The sequence below is a fragment of the Athene cunicularia genome, assembly GCF_003259725.1.
Source record: "Athene cunicularia isolate RWA chromosome 6 unlocalized genomic scaffold, athCun1 chr6_part1, whole genome shotgun sequence".
Taxonomy (NCBI): domain Eukaryota; kingdom Metazoa; phylum Chordata; class Aves; order Strigiformes; family Strigidae; genus Athene; species Athene cunicularia.
Genome location: NW_020799105.1, coordinates 17226224 through 17247084, shown reverse-complemented (window position 1 = coordinate 17247084; position 20861 = coordinate 17226224). Strand labels below are relative to the sequence as shown.

The following is a 20861-nucleotide window of genomic DNA, read 5'->3' as shown; positions in this document are numbered from 1 at the left end:
CACCTCCCCGGGGGAGGCCCTGCCGCCGCCCTCGGTGCCCGCGGCGGGACCGGAGCTGGGGCCGCTGGCGGCGGGAGCGCGGTCCTTCCCGGCAGCGCCGTGCCGGTGTCGGCCTTCACCGTGTGGTACTTCCCGGTAGCGAGCCCGTAGCTGAACTCTTCGTCGTTTTCTTTTAAAATCTTTCAGTTGCCGGAGAGCGGGGCGAGCTGGGCTTCACCTTCCGCGGCCGGGTTGGGTGCTGGCGGGAGGGATTGTCGAAGGGAATGGCAAGTCTTTCTGCGTCTTACAGACTCGGGTTTTATTTAACAAGGGTAATTACAAGCATTCAAAGAGACACTCATTAAATTATTTTTTAGGATAGGCTCCACCATGCTTCTGTCCCATTACGGACAGCTGTTTGTTGTGTGGCCCAGCGTTGCTTTTTTAAAATGGAGTTCGGGTGCTTTTCTTCAGATAGTGAGGGGGGAAGGGAAGAGGGAACATATTAGTGGAAGGAAAGGTGGATTTGTGAACTGTTGTTTAAGAGAAAGAATATTTTGTGTGTTGCCATGTCTGAAGATGCTTTATTGGAAGAGGACATTTGGGAGTACAAATCCATTAGGAAGCAAAAGTATCAGAGTAATTCAGAGAGCATCTCTACACCTGTGCAGAAAGTAAGCGATGGCAAGTGCAAGCCAAAAAGAAAGAGAAATAGCAATAAAAAAAAATCTGTAGAAAAAACTGATACACTTCAGAAAACCCAGCAGAGATCAAGGCCAAACCAGGATGTAGATCAGTGTAAAGATGACAGTAGCGTGCACTCCCAGGAAAGCGTGAGTAGCCTGACAGAACAGAGCTCACAAAATGCAAAACCCGTTCACGATGGATACTGTCCGAGCTGCCAGATGCCTTTCTCGTTGCTGTTGGTTCAGACACCTCGGTGGCATGTTGCTGAATGTTTGGATACACCAGGATCCATTGAAAAAGGTATGAACAGAGTGAGAAAAAAGCCTTAAGAGGTAAAGGCTTCTCACCTAATGTTGCTGTAAACTTTGGTTTTGATATTTAGTGCAAAGTCTGACACGGTAGTTGGTATGATTTTTAGAATGTTACTTCTGATGATTTATCAGTATTACTTTTGTTTGAGATTTTTGGTTCTTTGTGAAGAACATAGAAATCTGGCATGAAAGTCTCAGAATCTAATCTCAAAACTTTGTAGAATAATAAACATTCATGTTTTTTTATCAAACTTCAGTTTTAATAATTTGTTGAAGAAACTGAAGGTCTCTGCCATTTTAAAATAACAGAACCTGTTTCAATTACTAAGTCACTGTCAGCAAAAAAAAAATCTCCTTCTATTAAGAGGCTGCTACTTTTGACACCAAATTTCTTTCTCCTTAGGTATAAATTTTATTATCCTGTATCCATGTTGCTGTGTGACTTGTTCTGTTGTCTATGGACAGTTGGAAGCTCAAATCAGTTTGTTAGGCTAATTTACTTGAGTTAGCCCCTGATCCAGTATGCTTTAGAAATTTTATACAGAATTGTGCATGAACATTCCTGTATCATAGGGCAGTGCAGTTTTGTTTTGAGTTCTGTACAAGATGAAAAAAAACCTGACTCATCCAGTTGCTAGTTTCATGTGGGGAAATAGTGTATCTGAACAGATCCGGGTATCTAACATGTACTTAATGCACCTCAAAACTTGAAAAACAGCATGCAGTCAGGAAACTTGAGTAAAGGCAGTTTAGGTAACAAAGTCACATTTCTTTTTATATCTTTGTAACTTTCCTTGAAGTTTCTTCCTCAGAGCAGTGAAATGTGAGCCCTTTAATCCCGATTTTGGCAGTGGTTTTATTTTAAAGCAGGTGTGTTAACAACACCTCATTTCCATCTCTTACTCCCATAATTAACAAATGAAAAATCTTTTCTGCTTGAATTATGCATTCACCTTAAAATCCTCAAAAGTTAGGCTAGCAAACTCTCTACAAAAAAAGGTTTAGGGAATAGCCACAGATTTTTTTGCTGGTGTCTTAATCTTGAATGCTTTTTTCACAATAAGTAAATACATGACCTTTTTTTTTTTTTTTTTTTAAAATTGAATGTGTAACCCAGTAGACAATTTGAAATGGAGTTTCAGGTTGATTCAGAACTGAGATTTGGTTTGTTTTGAAACGAGTCTACTGGCCTTTTCTGCTGCTATTGCTCTGAGCTCGTTGCTTGTATGTGAGACAATTCTAAACTAGAAGCCATATGATTATATTAGCACAGCACTGAAACAGGGTTAAGTACTCTTGTTGTTAGAGCGCTGTATTAATTCAGGCATAGTGCTGTATTAAATAAATATAAACATAAAAGCAACTCATAAAAGCCAGCTCAGGGCAGAAGGTCTTGGCAGCTTGAAAATTAGTTCTGTATTCTGTCTTCCAATAGCTGCATTTATAAGAAAAAGCTTTAAAATTGTGTGTCACGTGTGATTTTTCTATTTTAATAATTATGCCAACTATATTTGCAAAGATACTAATGTTATTTCTCTGTTTAACTCTTCATAGAGTGTCCTGATGGTTTACTGTGTACTTCCACCATTCCATCCCACTACAAGCGTTACAGCCATTTTCTACTTGCAGCAAGCAGGGCAGGAGATTATGTTGTAAACTCTTCGACAAACGCTTTAGAGAGGAAGATGACATATTCTACTGCTGCAAAGCCCAGCTGTTTCCCAAGTCATGTAGAGGAAATCTCACAGAATGAGAAACCATCTAATAGTGTAAAAAATGTACTGAATGATGACTGTACTTTGGTGGTACAGGGTTCACCACAAATGAAGTCTCTAAATAAAATCGGTGGAAGTACTTCCTCTTTTGCAGGTGTTCAAAAGGCTCAACAGACATTTCAGTTTACACAGACCACAGATAGTAGTTGTAAATTTGAATTTTATGACTTTGCATCCTCTCAAGAAAGTGGAACAGGAGAAGATCTGTGTAGTCAGAAAGATACATATCAGCCAAGTCTACTACAGTCGAAAGCAGACTTCAGTGACTGTGAAATTTCTTATTCTCCACTGAGTACTTTTGAGGAAAGTGAAGAGGAAACTGAGGAGGAAGAGAAGAAAGTAAAAATATCACAAAATAAATTATTCAAAGGCTGGAACTTTGAGGATGAAGAATCTAATTCTGTGGTGTTTAAAACATTTGATGGACTTCTCTTACAGCAGAAGCCTCAGTATGAGGATACCAAAATGGGAAATTTTATAATTAAAAAAAAACACTCTGAGAAATTAAATACATCAAACTATCTAGATCACGGTGTAAAAACTGTTTCTCAGAGTCACATGAACAGGAGGTTCTCTAATTCAACATGTGTAGATAATCAGCATCAGGAAGAGGCGATGGCCAGTGGGTCCTCTTTTCCTTTTAATTGCGAGGAGGTTGAACAGCCAGAATTTATTTCCTCTGCTGCTAAAGCAGGTAACACAGAGTCAGAAGATTTTGATGATTGTGCTTTGGATTCTGCGTGTGTGAGTTTTACTGAGACATCACCACTGCCAGTCAGAGATGATGCTGGATATCTTCTGACACAGGAATGTAATGTTTTGAGGGACCCAGGTAACATTTTAACTAATTCAGATAAAATAACTGCCAATGCAACTGAAAAAACAACTTGCCAGGAGAGTTTGCAGTCAGTAGTGGAGAAAGAAGGAAACCATAAGACAGCTGCTGTGTGCTTTCCCAGCCCCATCTCTAAACCAGAAACATCTCTTTCTTTAGCAGACTTGAATGCCAAATCTAGTTCTGCCAAAGGACTCAAACAAATGGACATTGGTGTTTTCTTTGGGTTAAAACCCAAAGTAAAAGAGGAAGGCAAAGGAGAGATGTGTTTGAGTGAGGGAAAGCAGATACCAAATTCAGTAACTCCCAATGGAAAGAGGCCCAGACAGCCAAAAAGGAAAGCTGAAGGGTCTGTGGAAGATGTAGAAGCAGTTACAGAAAGTTCAACTATAAATGGAGCCTTTGCAGATATAAGTTCTGGTGGCCAAAAAAGGTGGAGAAAAAAAATTAAAGAATTATCTACTACAGGTGAAGGAACAAAAAAAGCCCACTGCCCTTTCTACAAGAAAATACCAGGTAAGAGGTAACTGTTGCTTTTTGTAGAGGTTCACTAATTTTGTCTTAATTTTGTTTTCTAATTTTAGGCTTCAGTATTCTTCACTCTTCATAACCATTCAGACTGCAGCTCATAATGAATTTTCTTTCCTCCATCTAAGTTGGTAAAATCTTGTGTAGGTGCAGATCTTGAAGGTGATTATGCAGAACCAGAGTCATCAATGGCTGAAAACAGTGAAATAGTTATCTCAGGAACATTATTTCAAGGATGACTTCTGAATATTTTTGACAGAGCAGAAAACATAAGCAGTATTAAAAGATAGATCCACTTTCTTAAATGACTGTGATTATATCCCTTGTTAATATTCACTTCTATTTCCTGAACTTAATCTTTTACATCAGTTCAGTGGTGCCTGAAAATAGAGCTGTCAATAGCAGTTATTTCCTTACATGAAGTTAAAAGAATTGAGTTTAATTTTGCATATAAAATTCAGTAGTATTAGAAATGATTTACTACAACTGTGAAAACAAAGAAATGAAAACCAAGCCGGAGAGTTTAGTTAAGGAAACAGCCAAGAATTTCTCAGGATCTCCTCAAGCAATTGCATAAATTACAGGATGATGGATCAGCAGCCTAAAAAGCTTCAAATCGTCACAGTTCTGTTTACCACTGAAGGACTGTCTTAGTGTTGGGTACATACTTGAGGAAGTCAAGTAGAAATATATTAGTGATCCTAAGTGCCAAGCTGCTGCTTGAAGACTGACCTGTAAGTCTTGGAGGGGCTACACCAGTATCATGAGTTCCATGGGCTTAAAGAATTTTCCATATATAAAAAATGTGAAGTGCAGACTCCTGTGCCTACAGTGCAGTTTTAAAGTTGCTTTGTTATTTTCTGTATTAGGGAGAATTCTGAATTCTGTTACTACATTTGAAGTATATTTTGATGTATTTTTCTGCGTTGCTAATGGTACTTATTTGTTTCTATGGCTTAGTACATTCAGACTCCCTGAAGTTTTGCATCTGGTACCTTTCAAACACTTGAGGATTTTTTGGTTTGTGATTTTTAATTAGCAGACTGCTATGTTTTTTTGGAGTTGCAAATACATGATGTTCTAGCCTTGAGTAAGTAGAACTATTTCTAGAAGATTTGGGAAATTTGAGTTGCATAAAAAGGAACATTGAGTGCCACCAGGTGAATTAGTTCTGTGCACTATTTGGTGGTTTTCAGAAACTGTAACCCAATTTGAAAGGACCATTTGTCAGTATTTTTGAATTTTTTTTAAAAAATTACATTTGCAGAGAAAAGGACTATCTTCTATATGGCTGTCTTCATGCAAAATCTTTATACAAACAGCACTTCATTGAAAGCAGACAGTGGCAAATTGGTCACGTTTCATCTCGAAGATGCATTCAAAGACACCAGATTGCTTGCTTGAAAGTTATTTGGTAGCATGTTTTAAGAGGAATATTAAATGTAGAGTAATTGAAAAATTGCAGTTTGATAGCAAAATGCATTTTGTTCAGCTGTGCTTATCTTTTGTGTAGGGATGTTGATTTTAGATTTTAATCTGCATGAACTTTCAAAAATACTGTCTGAATGCAGATAAATGTGTTTCATTTGCTTAACCGGTTGCCATCTGTGTAGAATGGAAGCTGAATAACAGATACTTGGGAGGCCTGTGAAAGTATTTGTGTGTGGGCACTTGGTTGAATTTTTATTTTAATAACGGAAATTTTTGTGACTGTCGACCCATGCGCAAACCAGCTCATCTTTTAAATGGCTTCTTCAACTGTATGCAGTGTAGCTGTGTTCCCTTTTCATTTGGAAGAAAGGAAAAAGAACAAAAGGAAAATTTAATTAGAAACTGGTTTTGAAGTATGCATGTTTACTGACTGGCTTCTCTTCCCTTTTTGCTGTAGGAACTGGTTTTACAGTTGATGCCTTCCGGTATGGAGAAATTGAAGGCTGCACAGCTTATTTCCTTACTCATTTTCACTCTGATCACTATTGTGGGCTAACAAAAAATTTCATGTTTCCAATCTACTGCAATAAGGTAAGGTTTCCAAGATTACTACATATTATCAAATCCATATGCGGCCAAATATTTATACTGATGAAAGTAAATAGAAGATCACATGTTCCATTGTTGGGTCATTTAGGCACAGTGGATATCTATAGGGGAATCTGGGTTTTCCTTGTAAGAAATTCTTACCCTGATTTGACTGACAAAGGAGATTAGTGAAAGTTCCCTGTCTAGATACCATGAAAAAATTCAGGTTTAAAAGGATTTCTAGAGGTCTTATAGACTGATCTCCTGTGCAGTGCAGGTCCAACTTCAAAGTTAGATCAAACTGCAAAGAGCCTTTGTTAGTCAGATTTTGAAAACAGGACAGATTCCATTATGTATCCTTGCAACCTGTTGCAATGCTTACCCACTCTGAAATTTTTTTCCTAACATACAATTGAAATGTCCCCTTTTGCAGCTTGACTTGTAGCTTGTTCTTTTTGTGTGCATTGTGGAGAAGAATCTGTCTCCATCTTCTCTATAACCCTATTCGAGTGATGAAAGTCTGAAATTAGATTCCACTTAAGCCATCTCTTCTCCACATTAAGTAAATGGAGTTTTAGCCTGTTCCTGTGTGTCCCGTGTGTCAGACTGCTGAATGGCCAAGGGTGTCATTAGCTATCATACGTCCAACCAACTCTTCTTTACTCATAACATGGTAGGGCACCTTGCCTAATCAACCCATGCAGAACCTGCATCAAAAAAACCTATTTCTGATTTACTCTGGAAGTCTCCTGGAAAACTTGTGTCCTGTAATGCCCTTCCAGTAGGTGTTGGGATGACTGCAGTCCTCTGTGATAAGATCCAGAGCCTATGACCTTCAGGTTCTTCGGTTGTTTAAAGAAGGCTTTACCCACCTTCTCTCCTTGGACCTGACAAGCTATAACAGATGTTATTCCCCTTGTTTGCCTCCTCCTTGATTCCAATCCATAACCTGTTGACAGGCCTTTAAAAGTTTGCTTTTTTAAGATGTCTTTTTTCAGTTTGCTTTTTGAGAGGTGAAATGCTACTGAAAGGCTTGATTATACCCAGAATCTCATAGTTTCTAAGCCAGACAGTCTGGCTTTGAGAGCCTTTGTTTCTAAAATAAACAGAGGCTTTTTTTAGATTCTGTTCCTATTCTGTATTAAATCCTTTCCCTGTTACAGATAACTGGCAATCTTGTGAAGAGCAAACTTCGAGTCAAAGAACAGTACATCCATGTGCTGCCAATGGACACAGAATGTATAGTGAATGGGATCAAAGTGTTATTGCTGGACGCCAATCAGTATGTGTCACTGCATTTGTTGTGGAACGTTTGTGTGTGTAGAATATTAAAGATAAATAGCTGTACAGATACAGTTTATGTTTTCATGATTTTTAGGTTCCAGCGGATCTGAAAAAATAAGTGTGAAAATACTTCACATTCCTAAATTTACTGGGTAACAGCATTTTCACTTCAGAAGTGTATTAGGCATAGAGAAGCCTAAATTTCTTGCAAATAGTTAGCTTTTGAAATAGGTGAATTATCTGTGAAAATGTAACTTAGACTTTTTGGATAATTTTATTTTAACTTTATTTTATTTGCTTGTAATGAGTACATAGTGTTAACCACTCATAGCTTCAGAATTTTTAAGCTTGTTGAGAGGTTGAGTGATTTTTCTAGTGGTCTGGACACTTAAGTTTTTGGTGTCTAGTTGGGAATGTTCTAGATTTGATTATCAGATATGTTAGGTTTCTGTAGCTTCAACTGAAGATAGTGAAATCTTCAGCTAAAGTAAAATGTGGAACTTTGGATCCTGGGCCAGCGTTTTCAAAACTGAACTTTAAAGAAAAAACTGTTGAAATCTGCAACAAGGCTTCTACTGGATTTGGTGATAAAGGGTGAGATTTCTGTCCATTATGCTGGCACTGTGTGGTAATGCTGGATTTAAAGTTCAGTAGCACCTGACTTCCAGCTCTGTGCTCTTGCCATCCTGCCTCTTAGTACCTTATTTGGCTGTGGGATAGAGGAAAAGTCCTTTCCCTGAAGTATATATTGAAATGCAGCACTGTCACAGCTGGTTTGAATATTACTTACTGTAGGATTTGTTTATAGTTGGAGAGATAATATTCCATGAAGCCCTTTGAGAACCCTTTCTGGGAATGAAAGAAGCCTTGTTGCTTATGCAATTTGGACACTTCTCATTTTTCCAGTTTGATTCTTTACTTCAATTTAAAAGGCATATAAACCTTAGGTACAAAGTTCAACTTCTTGGAGGGTTCACCAATTCTGTCATTTTAGCTTTGATTCATGCCAGTTTTTCTCTTTTTTTGAGATTTCTTTTACCCTTTACAGATGATTCATGTCCAAAATAGTCCCACTATGGTTTTCCAGTCTGAGCTTTTGCCCTTCAGACAGCTTTGGCAAGGAACCACAGAAGGTGCAGTGAATTCGCTGTGGCCAATAAGAGAATTGTATTTATAACCAGGGAAGTCTGGAGGGAGCATGATGTTTAAAATCTGCAAATAGAATTTAAAAGGAAATGCTTCAGTAAGTCCTGCAGGAATGAAGATGCATCTGCAGTAATACAATTCTGTTTCTTCTGAATAAGAATGCTGCTTCTCTTTGGTGGGCTGTTTCCCTTTTGAATCAAGTAAAACAACCTCAGAGATTTCAACTGAGAGATTGCTGCATCTTTGTCGTACCTAGAAGAGAGCATCCCCAAAAGGCAGTTAATGCTTCATTACTTTACTGTTGCTGTGTTTTTTTCTTCTCTCTGTCTCAGCTGAGCTTGTATATGGCCATAAGATTAGCTTCAGAGTTCCTTCAGAAATCAGGAATTTCTAGATAAATTAGGCAGCATAGTTGCTGTGATTTGAAATGCTGTTCTGCACACCTTCCTGCTACTGAAGAGTGGTATATCTCATAAGGCAATTTATCAGTATAGAGAACTAACATAATTTATATGGGGATTTGTTTATTTGTTTCAGTTGTCCAGGTGCAACAATGATCCTTTTCTATCTACCCAGTGGAACTGTTATTTTGCACACAGGAGACTTCAGGGCAGATCCTTCTATGGAGCGCTACCCTGCTTTGATTGGTCAACAAGTCCACACCCTTTACCTTGATACCACGTAAGTTGTGTTGTTTTTTGGGTTTTTTGGTGTTGTGTTTTTGTTTTTTTAATATAACCCCATTTTGGTATAGTAAGACTTTATATGAACCAAATGTAAGTATAAATGACATTACTGTTTTAATACTTGTTAGCTCTATTTAGTGTTGAACAAGGCCAGGTATTTATTGAAAGTCCATGTATGTCTAGCTTGTTCATTTGTTATGCTGTTACATGACAAAATAAAAGTGGGTGGTGGAAAAGATGCTAAAGTATTTGCTGAGATGACCTTATTATTTATAAGTGGTATTAAATTCTGGGTGTCAAAACTAATACATTGAGTGTTCAGCTCTAAAACAAGAGGTTCATGGAACACTGGTTTGATGTGGATTCAATTCTATTATGAAAAGGGGTGTGGGGGAATTCAAAAAGTGAAAGAATGACAAACGGTTAAATTAGTTGTCCAGATTTTCATTAGCTCTTTCTCTGACTCATGTATATAAAATGGTTTTTCTGTGTATGATGACTAATGCCCAGCTGCAGTCTTTTATTTCTGTTTCATATGTTTCTGTGAATGAATAATGCTTTATGTTACGGTTTGTGTGCATGATAAAAAATAGATATAAGGATGAAATTAGTACGTGATACAATTATCTAGTTTGAAAGAGCACTTGGTATTTATAGAGAAAAAATGCAGAATTGAGTGTCAATGTTGGACAAGTGAATAGTTGTAGAGAAAAGATTGATCTACTCAATGTAAATTTTATTGCAACAGTTTCATCTGGGCATCTCAGTAAATTCTAATAAACAGGTTTCAAATAGACTGAAATTATGTAGGAGGATATTTTTTTTTTGCTACTCTGTTATTGTATGCATGCAGTTTTGAGAGCCTTGGTGGTAAATTCTGTCTTGTGTAATGAAGTGTGTATCTTGTTTCCATGCCCCAGATACTGTAGTCCTGAATACACTTTTCCTTCTCAACAAGAGGTTATCCAGTTTGCTGTCAATACTGCCTTTGAGACAGTGACTTTAAACCCACGTACTCTGGTCGTCTGTGGCACTTATTCCATTGGAAAAGAAAAAGTTTTTTTAGGTATGTAAAAAAAGTGTACTGGATCCAGTAACTAAATAAATATCTGAATTTGTATTAAAAGACCTTTTTCTTGAAGATACAAAGTGTCGCTTAGTCTTGGTGATCAGATACTGTGTAAAGAGATTTAATATACTTAATAATCTTACTGCTAGTTTTTTAGTTTCCTAATCAATTTTTGAAAGAAATATTTTTATGCCATGTTTACAAAACCCACAAACTTACAGAAGGCCAGTTTGGATACTAAATAAATGAACCTATTTAATTGATTGTGGTGAGAAAATTGCTGATGGCAATTAAAAAAACCCCATAAAGTCTTTATGACATTTTTGCTGTTAATAATTTCATGTTGTCAAGAAATAGCAAAGGGATATAAATAAATTTCTGTTTTTCTAACAGTTTTCCTTCTAGGGTTATATTACGTATTTTCCTAAATATTTATAGTAAACAGTTTTAATGAAATCAATTTTACCGAAGCATTCCTCAAATCAAAACACATCTTTTCTGACTTAATGAAAATCTTGTGTGCCATGCTTCACTCTATTACAGCATTAGGAACAACATGATTGCTCAGATGTATACTCTAGAGCAGGCAGCTGTGTACCATTTGTGCTTTTGAGTATACTTAAAGTCATCAATACAAGACTTACACCAAAATTTAGTCTATCTTTAAGATGGGGTATTTGTTGCATATTCCAAAAACTGCACGTTTCCAGAATCTTTGAAATAGATAACCAGTTCACCTCAGTGACATTCTGCCAAAGAAATATAACTTAGAATTTATCCTTCTCTTTCGTGTCATACACAATTCTGCTGTTAAAATGTAGGAGCCAGAGTTTTTTAACAGCCATTACAAGTTTCTCATCTTAATTTTAGAATATGAAATAGTGTATCCTGTTGAATATGGATTTTTTTTTCAACAGTAGAAATGATTCAGTGCAATAATTAGGAATATCTCCAAAACAGTCAAAAAAAGGAACTCTCATAATTTTCATTATCTTATTTCTTCCTGATTAATCCTAAAGCAATTGCTGAAGTTCTGGGCTCAAAAGCAAGTATGTCCCGTGATAAGTACAAAACACTGCAGTGCTTGGAGTCAGCAGCTGTTGATTCGCTCATCACTGTGGACTGGAATGGGACTTTGCTTCATGTTCTTCCCATGATGCAAATTAATTTTAAGGTAAGTTCAGAAAATATACTCCGTTGAGTAACCTGCTGGCTAATCTTACTGTTGGCTCCTCCCAACAGTGTGTGTTGTGTTTGGTGCTTTTTAACCTCTTGTCAGATCATATTTATTTAGTAAAGATTTGACATGTAGCAATACATTGAAAATGAAATGCAATTAAACATTAATATCTGTCTCCAAACATGATGCACAGAAACTGTAATTTCACTTCAGTGCAGTGCTGCTACAAGATAAGATGAGGTTTGTTCAAAGGCTTGATCTTTGCAGGCCTTTTTGAAGTAGATTTATGTAATGACTGCAGGATCTGTCCTATTAGCAATTAATATATTGTGACATGGAGTCCCTGTTTTTTTCAGCCTGTCTTTTACCTGGTATGATGTAGGAAAAGACTAAAAGGATTTTCTGCCTGTGACTCTCTGTTCTGAGGCAGCCCATGAACAAAGCCAACTTCCAGTCTAGTGGTTGATAAAAAAGGAATAGGGTTCTCCATGTTCCTCTTAGTTCAGTTGCCATCTATTTATAATTATATTTTAATCTTTTATAAGAATATTCTCTCTCCTGTGTTGAAGAGTTACATGGGGATATGGATACTTGAAAGTTAGTGAAGACTCACACATAAACTAGTACACACAGTGAGTGAATTGAGGGACATCTCATATATACACATTAGTTTTTCCACACACAGTCTTCTCTGATATTTGCAGCAAAACCAAGTAAACCAGTTTATTTTAAGATGTTTCATCTAAGTTGGCTTCAAATGCACATCTCAGTTGAGATTTGAGACAGCAGGTTTTTGTTGTTAAGAGTTTTTATGGGAATTTCTTGGTTAGGAAAGATGACTAATTCCTAGGGGGAACGTTTTTCTAAATAGACTACAAAAAACAGAATGGCATTAAGGCAAAGAAGCAGGCTCTAGATTAAAGGTAGCCTGGAAGAAACAAAAAAAACAGTGGTCGCTTACGCCTTACAGACTTGGATTCATTTTCCTGCTTTGCTTCAGGCCTGCTGTGCCATCTCAAGCAAATCCTTCAGAGCAAGATGGTATTTAGCTGCAGGACCAGTCAAGGTCAGAGTTGACCTAAAAAGGAGAAAAAGACGCTATACAGTTTGGATGGGAGCTGCAGGAGATGGAATTTAATATCTTAATGTTTTAATGTTGTTCTATAATCTTTTCCATGGTGGGGCAGAAAATGAGTAATGGAAATATGCATGGATTTGTTTTTAATGTGTTGTGTTGTCTTAAACAGTAATATATTTTAGTTTCTTCTGCAGATTTTTTTGGTGGTTATGTGATTCTTCTGTCACGTGTTCTAGTGTGTATGGAGTACTCACGTAGTTGGACTTTTACAGGCAGAGGGTGTGATTATACCACAAGGGTGTTTAGAAAGCCTTACTTCTCAGAGAGAGGCAGTTGTATCATGTGCAGGGTCTCATCTCTGAGAACAGGAGGTTCTAGACAAATCTACAGCATGCCAGAAGCGATGCCTGGACCAGGAAAGGGCCAGGAAAGATTAAGGCACAGTGGTGGGCAAGAGTCCTGGTGTAACAGCCACGGCCCTCTGTGCTGTGTGAAGTTGTTGGAAGGTGGTCTCATGCTGTCATTAGTAATTTTGTGCTCATGTAAGGTAGGTGTGCTAGGGAGACTTCCAGGGTGCTAAACATCTGATGATGCCAGTAGCTAGATGAATGCACAGGTAGAATGTAGTATTAGTAAAATGTGGAGAACGTTACGTGCTTGAAGATGAGTTCATATGTTATTTCTGCACCAGCAGTGTTAGTAAACATGATCTCAGAAAAGACAATATTTTTAATAATAAATTATCTGATCACTTGTAATCTTGTTCTAGTTAAGGAATTATGAATGGTACCATCCTGTTTTTGCAGACCATGTAAATGTTGATGTCATCATCTCCAGTTGCATGTTTTTGTCTTGTGCTGGATTATACAGGTTTTGTGCTGAATTACTGGCTCATTACTGGGAACGCCAGAATTTTTTAGTGATCCTCATCACTAAATGCCAGTGCCTTTGTTATCTTCTGGGTCTTTCCTACCTCTTCTGTTTTATTTGATCCCCATCCCTACTCAAAACCACAATCCTACTTCTTAATTTGGGCTAATTTCCTGCTTGTGTAGTTTCAGCTGCAAACCTACAAATCTATGAAATACTTACGTGAGTATTCTCAGTCAAAAGCTCATATTCAGTCCTTATTTAGTAAACCAAGTACATGTGTGATCTTGTACATCAGTGGCCTTTTTAGTAGAATGCAAATATCCAAACCCTGATGGTATATTATAGTATCTCCTAGAAGCCCCAGTTTTATAGCCTTTTTTTGCCATTACACTCTTCTAGGAAAAAAAGAAACCTGCCTGTGCTCCCAGCTTGATAGTTCTAAAGAACTATATGTGTGGTTTTTCTGCTTTTTCTTACTGAAAAACTTCTCTGGTGTGTTTCTAGATAAAGAACAAAAAAAAAAGCTGCATAAGCTACATGTGCATACCACAACTGAAGCCTACTCTGAAGTAACTGTTGTTAAAACTGTACCTGCCAAGGAAAGCTTCCATATTTCTTCCATAGCTGACTGCTCCCAAGACTAAATCTGGATGCCCCCAGCTTTCCTTTCTACCCCAAATAGAAAGGAAAGGAGTTCATCGTTTTGAGATACTCCTACATATGCTTCCTTGTTAGCAGGCTTTCTGCTGTGATCAGGGACTTTTTATTTCCTGATCACTGAGTCTCCAGATTTCTGGAAAATGCTATAAATTTTTTTTATAAAATTGGTATTTTTTGGAATGCATATTCAGGAATTTTAGAAATAATTTTGCAGTCTCTGTGTTGTGAATATTTTTTCCTTTTGGTGGCAATGTGCAGCTGTTTAATTCCAGTTTCAATGCTATCTGAAATCTGCTTTTCTCTGTGTTGATTTTCAGGAGTAATATGAAGCATGATTTTCCATTTTGGAGTCAGCTGTTTTATTATTTGTGAACAACTAGCTTTGCTGTTCACCTATGATTTATAAACACTGTATTGATTCAGCAAAGAGTGTCATTCACCTAAAAGTCACAGCCGCTTAGAAAAGTACAGAAACCTCTCTCTGTCTTTCCCCTAGTTACCAGAGTTTAAAGACTAATGGTACCTTCTGTCTAGAACTGAAGCAAACAAAAATGAATAGTGACCATAGTTGTATTAAATTCACCATGAAAAACATGTGGATCAGTGAATGGTTTTTTGACAGGTTGAAAGATGATTTTTGTAAACCCACAGCATCACATGTGCTATGGCCTAGATTTTCACTTGGCCAAAGACTTGGTGACAGTAACTTATGGTGCATTTCTCTTTTCTGCTTGAGCTGTCTTCTGTCAAGATGTACACGTTTCTGTACACATGCAGCCATACTGAGGGAAACTGTGCTACCTGACTTGTCCATCACATTTTTTATCATCAAATGTGTATTTGAATATCGAATTCTGGGCAATTTTCTATTACTGCATCAGAAGTTGTGCCCCTCGCAAAATCTGATGAAGAAACAAGTTCAAATTTGAGAAGAAAGCATAACTTTTCTGCTTTATAAATTCATATAGGTAGTCTTGATCTGTAGTTAGGATGAAAGCAGTCCAGTTTGTAATATTGACTACCTGGTTGGGTATCACTAGATTTGATGTATTTTATCCAGGCCTTATGACTGCCCTCTTGAGAAGAACCAGTACTTGAAATGGGTGTTTGGCTAAGATGTGTGAAGTCTGAAGGGTGAAACTAGAAAGAACAAGCCGTAGGGGATCAGAGGCAGCAAAAATAGAGTGGCAGAACAGTAAGCTTTTTGTGTTGTTATATTACTGTTTGTTTCGGTGGGGTTCTTTGTTCATTTAGGGTTTTTTTCATGTATAGCTCTGGCTTTCTTGAGTGTATTAGGACTTGATATCAAAGTTTCTTCAGGTGCTGCCTGGATCAACAGTGGGGTGACATGCTGTAGATTCATGTTCTGGATATTCTTAATGGATAACATTTAAATAATTTAAAAAATATTTATACTTTTTATATGTGCGATATTTTCATTAAAATACTTACAAAACCAAAACATTAAATTGCTGCAATATTGCAAGTGGATTCGATATATGAAAAAGAAAGATTAAAAAAATTCAAAGAGATGTGGTACTTCAATATGGTTTTATTCCAGTAAAATACAGGGATTGCTGCATGTACTGATGAATAGCTGTTCTTGAATAAGCCAAATGAGTTTAAGTGGTGTTAGGGCTGATTGTAAATTAACTATTTAATCACATTTGAATCTTCTCCTACCTGATGGAATCTGTTTGCGTGTACCGCTGACTTCAGCAACACTGTAGATAACAGACTGTCATGGTGATTGAAGGAGGTTGATTTAGCAATGGAATATATTTTCCATTTTAAAAGGTGAAGGTTTAGCACAGTGTTGGCTAAAGCAATAAAAGAAGAAATTGGAATGTATATTTAAAGTGGACCTATTATGAATAAACAGTATAGTAATTATACTGTTAATGGAAAGAGGCCGTCTTTTCTAAAATGTGTGCATGATTCTTTTGCAACAATTTTTTCTGACAGTCAAAAATTGAGCCTTCTGCCACTTGAATATGCAGTAGATTTCCCGAGAACTGGGGTCTTCAGGTCTGTGCACCTCTTCTATGTTGCTTTGTTTAACTCAGTAATGTCTTGTACTATCATTGAGATGAGATTTTTTCAAAAGTACCTGTGATCGAAATGCATAAATAATTTTTTATGTGATTGAAATTGCATCCTTAATGTGAATGTTGCACACTTGATTTATAACACAATTTGAAAGCAGATTAGCATTGCTTAATATAATTATCATTATATTTGAAGTACTGTATTTAGATTTCATTAGAGCAAGGGGAGCAAATATGTGAATTATTACCTTAAGCTATGTTAGTCTTCCTAAAATGAAGTGTGAAGGAGAGTTAGACTGCTACAGTTGTGTCTAATCTAGTGAAGAATGAACATTTGCTCTGTATTAACAGTCATGGCAGCTAGCCACAATTCCTGTTGCTGAATGAAACATGTGTTGTGGTAGGTTTTTTGTTGTTGTTCTTTTATGTGCTCCGTTTGATGGGTTCATTAGTTTGCTACTGGACATTGTACCGAAGGTGCTGTTAAATGTGGCAGTGTCACAGGCAGCTTTCTGCTTCCCTGCTTAATAATTTTCAAGTATCTGACAGGTTAGTTAGTGTTCCATCACAGCCTATCCATCCCCCTCTCCCCACCTATATAAAATAAAGTTTATGATTTTGAATTCTATAATCTTGTAGGGCTTTTAGATGGAGAGTGTGCCTTTAAGATTTTATACAAGACACATGAAAATGATTGTCTATTTTTGGTTTGAAATAACACTGACTTCACTTTGTCCAGGAATAGGATTGTACATTCCTTATACTTTTCTCTCATCTTTTTCCCAATCCTAGCTTAAACAACACTGAAGGCTAACTTAGCCAACTTGGAAACTTTTTCAAGTTAATTTTTTTTGGAGTGAAGAGATGAGAGGTGGTTTCCTTCCTGTCGTGAACAGAGATGTGCTTAGTGCTCAGAGCAATATTCAACTCATGCACTGGTTTGCTGCAGTTTTTGAGGTAGTTCACTTAATCTCTCAGGGCTTCTGGATGCAAGCAGATGTCAGGATGTCAGTGGCACTTTAAATCAGATGATTTTAAACCAAATCAGATGACTTAAACCAGATGATTTTGCACTGAAGGAGGCTTTCACCATCTTTTATCACCACACAGATGCAAGAGTGCTGACCTCCAGCTGAGAGGAGGAAATGAATGACTTGGGGGAAAGAGCTATAAGAAGATGTGATCATGCCTTATGTGTTCTGATCTGTAATGCATAGCTGTTAATATGTGCTTATTCAGATGAAGCAATTGAGATGCTAAGGTACCAGGTGCTCTGCAAATATAAATATTTATCATTAATGATTTCAAGGCAGATGGTCTTTTAAATAAAAAAGTTCATATCAAAACATGAAAATAAAATTTAGTCTGAAGTTTCTCCATCATGAAATCTCCAACCTTTAGACTAATGAGCTATTTAATGGGATTCAGTATGTGCTATATTCTTTTCACAGGGCTTGCAAGATCACTTGAGTAAGTTTTCTGAGAATTTTGATCAAGTTCTGGCTTTCAAACCTACTGGGTGGACCTACTCTGATTCATGCCTTTCTCTGGTGGATATCAAACCTCAGACAAGAGGAAAGATCACCATATATGGTATAAGAGTGGTAAAGATTCAGTACATGTAGTTTTGTATGGATGGTTTTCATATTTTTATTCTGGAAACTCCTACTGTTCATTGTAACTAGTACTTTTTCTGATAATTCATTGAGAAACTGAACAGATGGATCTCTCCAGGAGAGATCTGTGAACTGAGTAATTGAGAACACTGTAAATGCAGTGTTTTACATATATTTTGCTCCTGTCCTCCTCTTGCAGATAAAGACTTCTATCTGATATATGTAGAGACTTCAGAGGTGAAATTTCAGCCCAATTGATGCTGATGTCAGTGCAGTTCTAGAGATTTCATTCCATATCTTACTCATTTGTGAGACACTATGAGTCTTCCTCTCAGTTCTTATTGGTGGGTGGAGTTGAATCTTTTAACATTAATTTAACCATATACTTGGCATTGCTCAGTTTGCACTGATGCATGATTTGGTAATTAATGCAAGGTAATTTTTCCAGAAGGAAAACCTGGGTTTTCATTTTACCTTAGCTATAAACTTCAGATCTCAAATATGGATTTAAAAATATATTATCTAAAGTATTTCTTAGCTGGAATGCTTGAGAAAGTATTTTGGCAAGAAGCTAAGTAGACTGACAGATTGCTGTGATTTGTTTCATTTCAGGGATTCCGTACAGCGAACACAGCAGTTACCTGGAAATCAAGCGTTTTGTTCAGTGGTTGAAGCCACAGAAAATCATCCCCACTGTAAATGTTGGTGACTGGAGAGCCAGAAGCTTGATGGAGAAGCATTTTAGAGACTGGATGATTGAGGGCAGTAGGCATAAATAAATGTGAGGAAGAATGTATATTTCAGAGGAGGTAGGCTGGAGTGGGAATTGTGCATTCCTGTTAGTTTTATTTAACTCCTTTTTCCACAGAGCTTTCTTTAGGGAGGACTAAGCTCCCATTCTCCTGAGAAAGCTGAATTTCAGGAAAAAAAAAAAAAAAGGCACCTTGCTTTCTTATGTACCCACTACTTATATTTCCCATAACTTAATAACTTTTTTGCAAATGCATATTTCATATTATTTTTATTTTACTCCTTTTTCTGTATTCTTAATTTTCCTCAGATTATGGAGATGCCCAGATGTATAATTCTGGGGGAGAAACTGCTTCCAGGTTAATAATTTCTGAAAAGAAAGTATTGTAATAAATGAGACAATATTAAGCTTATGTCACATGCTGTCAATTCTGGCTTCAGAGAAGCTCGTTTCATGAGGGAGAACTGGCTATTGTGATTTAAATCTTGTAAACAAAACTTACCTTGTGAGAGAGGATTGGCTCGGGCTCTTGCAGCATAGGTACTTAGGAGACTGATTTTTATAAACGATGTTGCTACCTACATTCTGCTCAAGATTTTCTGATTTTTATTTTTTTTTTTTTTAAATAAAGAACCTACTTGAAGCCTGTGTGTTCTTTCTGAGCAAGATGCATTTATTTTCAGTACTGTAGTTGCTAATCTGAGAATCCTATCTGTAATACCTTTGGTGAATATTCTGTATATGTTGATTGTATTAGATTGCTCCAGTGTCCTAGTAGTGCAAATTCTCAGCACGTGGTCAAAGCACAGAAGTGGTTCCACTCCATGTAGTCCCCTGCAGTGCATTTGGATTGGCAGAACTGTGTGTACAGGTTTGTTACTTGAATATTCTGGAAAAACAGGAAAGGCAAATATTAGTACTGGCAATAGAAAGGTAGGTTTCATTATGCATTTTTTCCCCCTGAATCCTACCAGATTATCAGTGCAGCTTTTCCTGTGTCTGCTTGGTATTTATGATACTGAAGTACATGGTTGCATGCAGGCACACGAGTATAATTTTAAGCACTAAAATAAAAAATGTTCCAAAATTCCAGGGTTTATGAAGTTCCATCATGCGTAAACAATCATCCCCCAACCCCACAGAATAGCTCATCTGAAAACTTCAGTGCCATTTTTGCTAGGAAAACATTTCTTTAACGATCAGTGTAAGTATAAACAGATCCTTGTCACAGAGTGATGTGCTCTGTTATGTGAAGTCCCTTTATTTCTGTCTTCTGAGAGAAATAACTTTGCAAAACTCTGGTGGAAAAAAAAAAAGTTCTTGTAGTGATTCAGAATTCTTTCAGAACATTCACTGAAATATGGCATTGTTTTTATTTTACATAATGCATTATGATAGCTCTCCTTATCACAAGAACTAGTAACTGTCTTGGGTTGGCACACTCACTCCTAGGATTCCACTCCTTGTTGGAGTAGGTGTGTGAAGAATCTTTTACAGTCTTTGTGAATACCAAACCTGCATTAATGCCTCCTAGCAGTTGAATCGCTAAAAAACTGTGCATGTTTTTTTGGCCTCCCAAGTCTTTTTCCTGACTAATTTTGCATAGAGTATGAGGGGCTGGAGTAAGCACCCCAAAATCAAAATCTTAATCACGATTCTGACATCTTGCTTCCATAGTTGCATTTCCAAGAATGAGTGTCCCTACAGAGAATGAGAACGTGTGAGGGCTTCTCAGCACGCTGCTGCTGTCACAGGTTTGCAGTTCCATTAGTCAGCCTGCATGCGAGTGCTAGCACGGCACCAAAGTGATGCGGCTTTCAGTGCAGCTGGTAGGTGGAGACACCTGTGCCTCCCTGTGGCTCTTTCCTTCCTGCTATCAGTTTCTATCTTGTGACCCAGAATGAAGGGTTGGGTTTGTTTAATTTTTTCTTTTAAAAGCAAACTTATTTCTGAGACTAACCACAAAAATTATGTATTTTGGAAGACACCAACATTGGCATCTGCTGGACTGACCCAGTTAATGCTGCCCTGATTTGGAAGAGATGGTGATGGGCTTGCTTCAATCAGCAAAGCAGAATGGCTTTTGTGCTGGGCGCCTTTTTTTGTCTCTGTGCCGGGGTCTCGTTCCAGTTGCCTGCTCTGCTGTAGGTATTCCTGCGTCAGCCTGCTGGTTGCTTTCATTCCTCCCTCTTTCTGGTTTATATTTGTGCTTCTACCAGCTGTTTTTGTCAGTAGACTCGGCAGCATTTCATCCACCTTCATGTTTTGAGATCTCCATGTTACCCAGTTGCTCAGTCTCCTTAGTATGGAAAAAAAGTCTTCAGAAGCCAAACTCG

The 20861-nt window shown here is 37.3% G+C and overlaps 1 protein-coding gene across 2 annotated transcripts; it reads left to right on the top strand.

Moving 5' to 3' along the window:
- Nucleotides 1-15: 15 nt before the first annotated feature.
- On the top strand, nt 16-19137 carry DCLRE1A (DNA cross-link repair 1A). Of its 2 annotated transcripts, none has more exons than XM_026851593.1 (9): nt 16-966; nt 2532-4103; nt 6004-6137; nt 7298-7416; nt 9102-9245; nt 10171-10316; nt 11339-11493; nt 17610-17751; nt 18387-19137. In XM_026851593.1, the coding sequence occupies exons 1-9, from the start codon at nt 549-551 to the stop codon at nt 18551-18553; spliced, it is 2997 nt and encodes a 998-aa protein (XP_026707394.1). In that variant the 5' UTR covers nt 16-548; the 3' UTR covers nt 18554-19137. The 2 variants fall into 2 exon arrangements, with proteins under 2 accessions (XP_026707394.1, XP_026707395.1); XM_026851594.1 differs by having other exon boundaries at nt 17610-17762; nt 18387-18555.
- Nucleotides 19138-20861: the final 1724 nt, after the last annotated feature.

Coding starts and splice junctions, on each gene's coding strand:
- DCLRE1A (XM_026851593.1), top strand. CDS start 549: ATGTCTGAAGATGCTTTATTGGAAGAGGACATTTGGGAGTACAAATCC. Junction 6,138..7,297: donor TTCCAATCTACTGCAATAAG/GTAAGGTTTCCA, acceptor TCCCTGTTACAG/ATAACTGGCAATCTTGTGAA. Junction 17,752..18,386: donor AGGAAAGATCACCATATATG/GTATAAGAGTGG, acceptor GTTTCATTTCAG/GGATTCCGTACAGCGAACAC.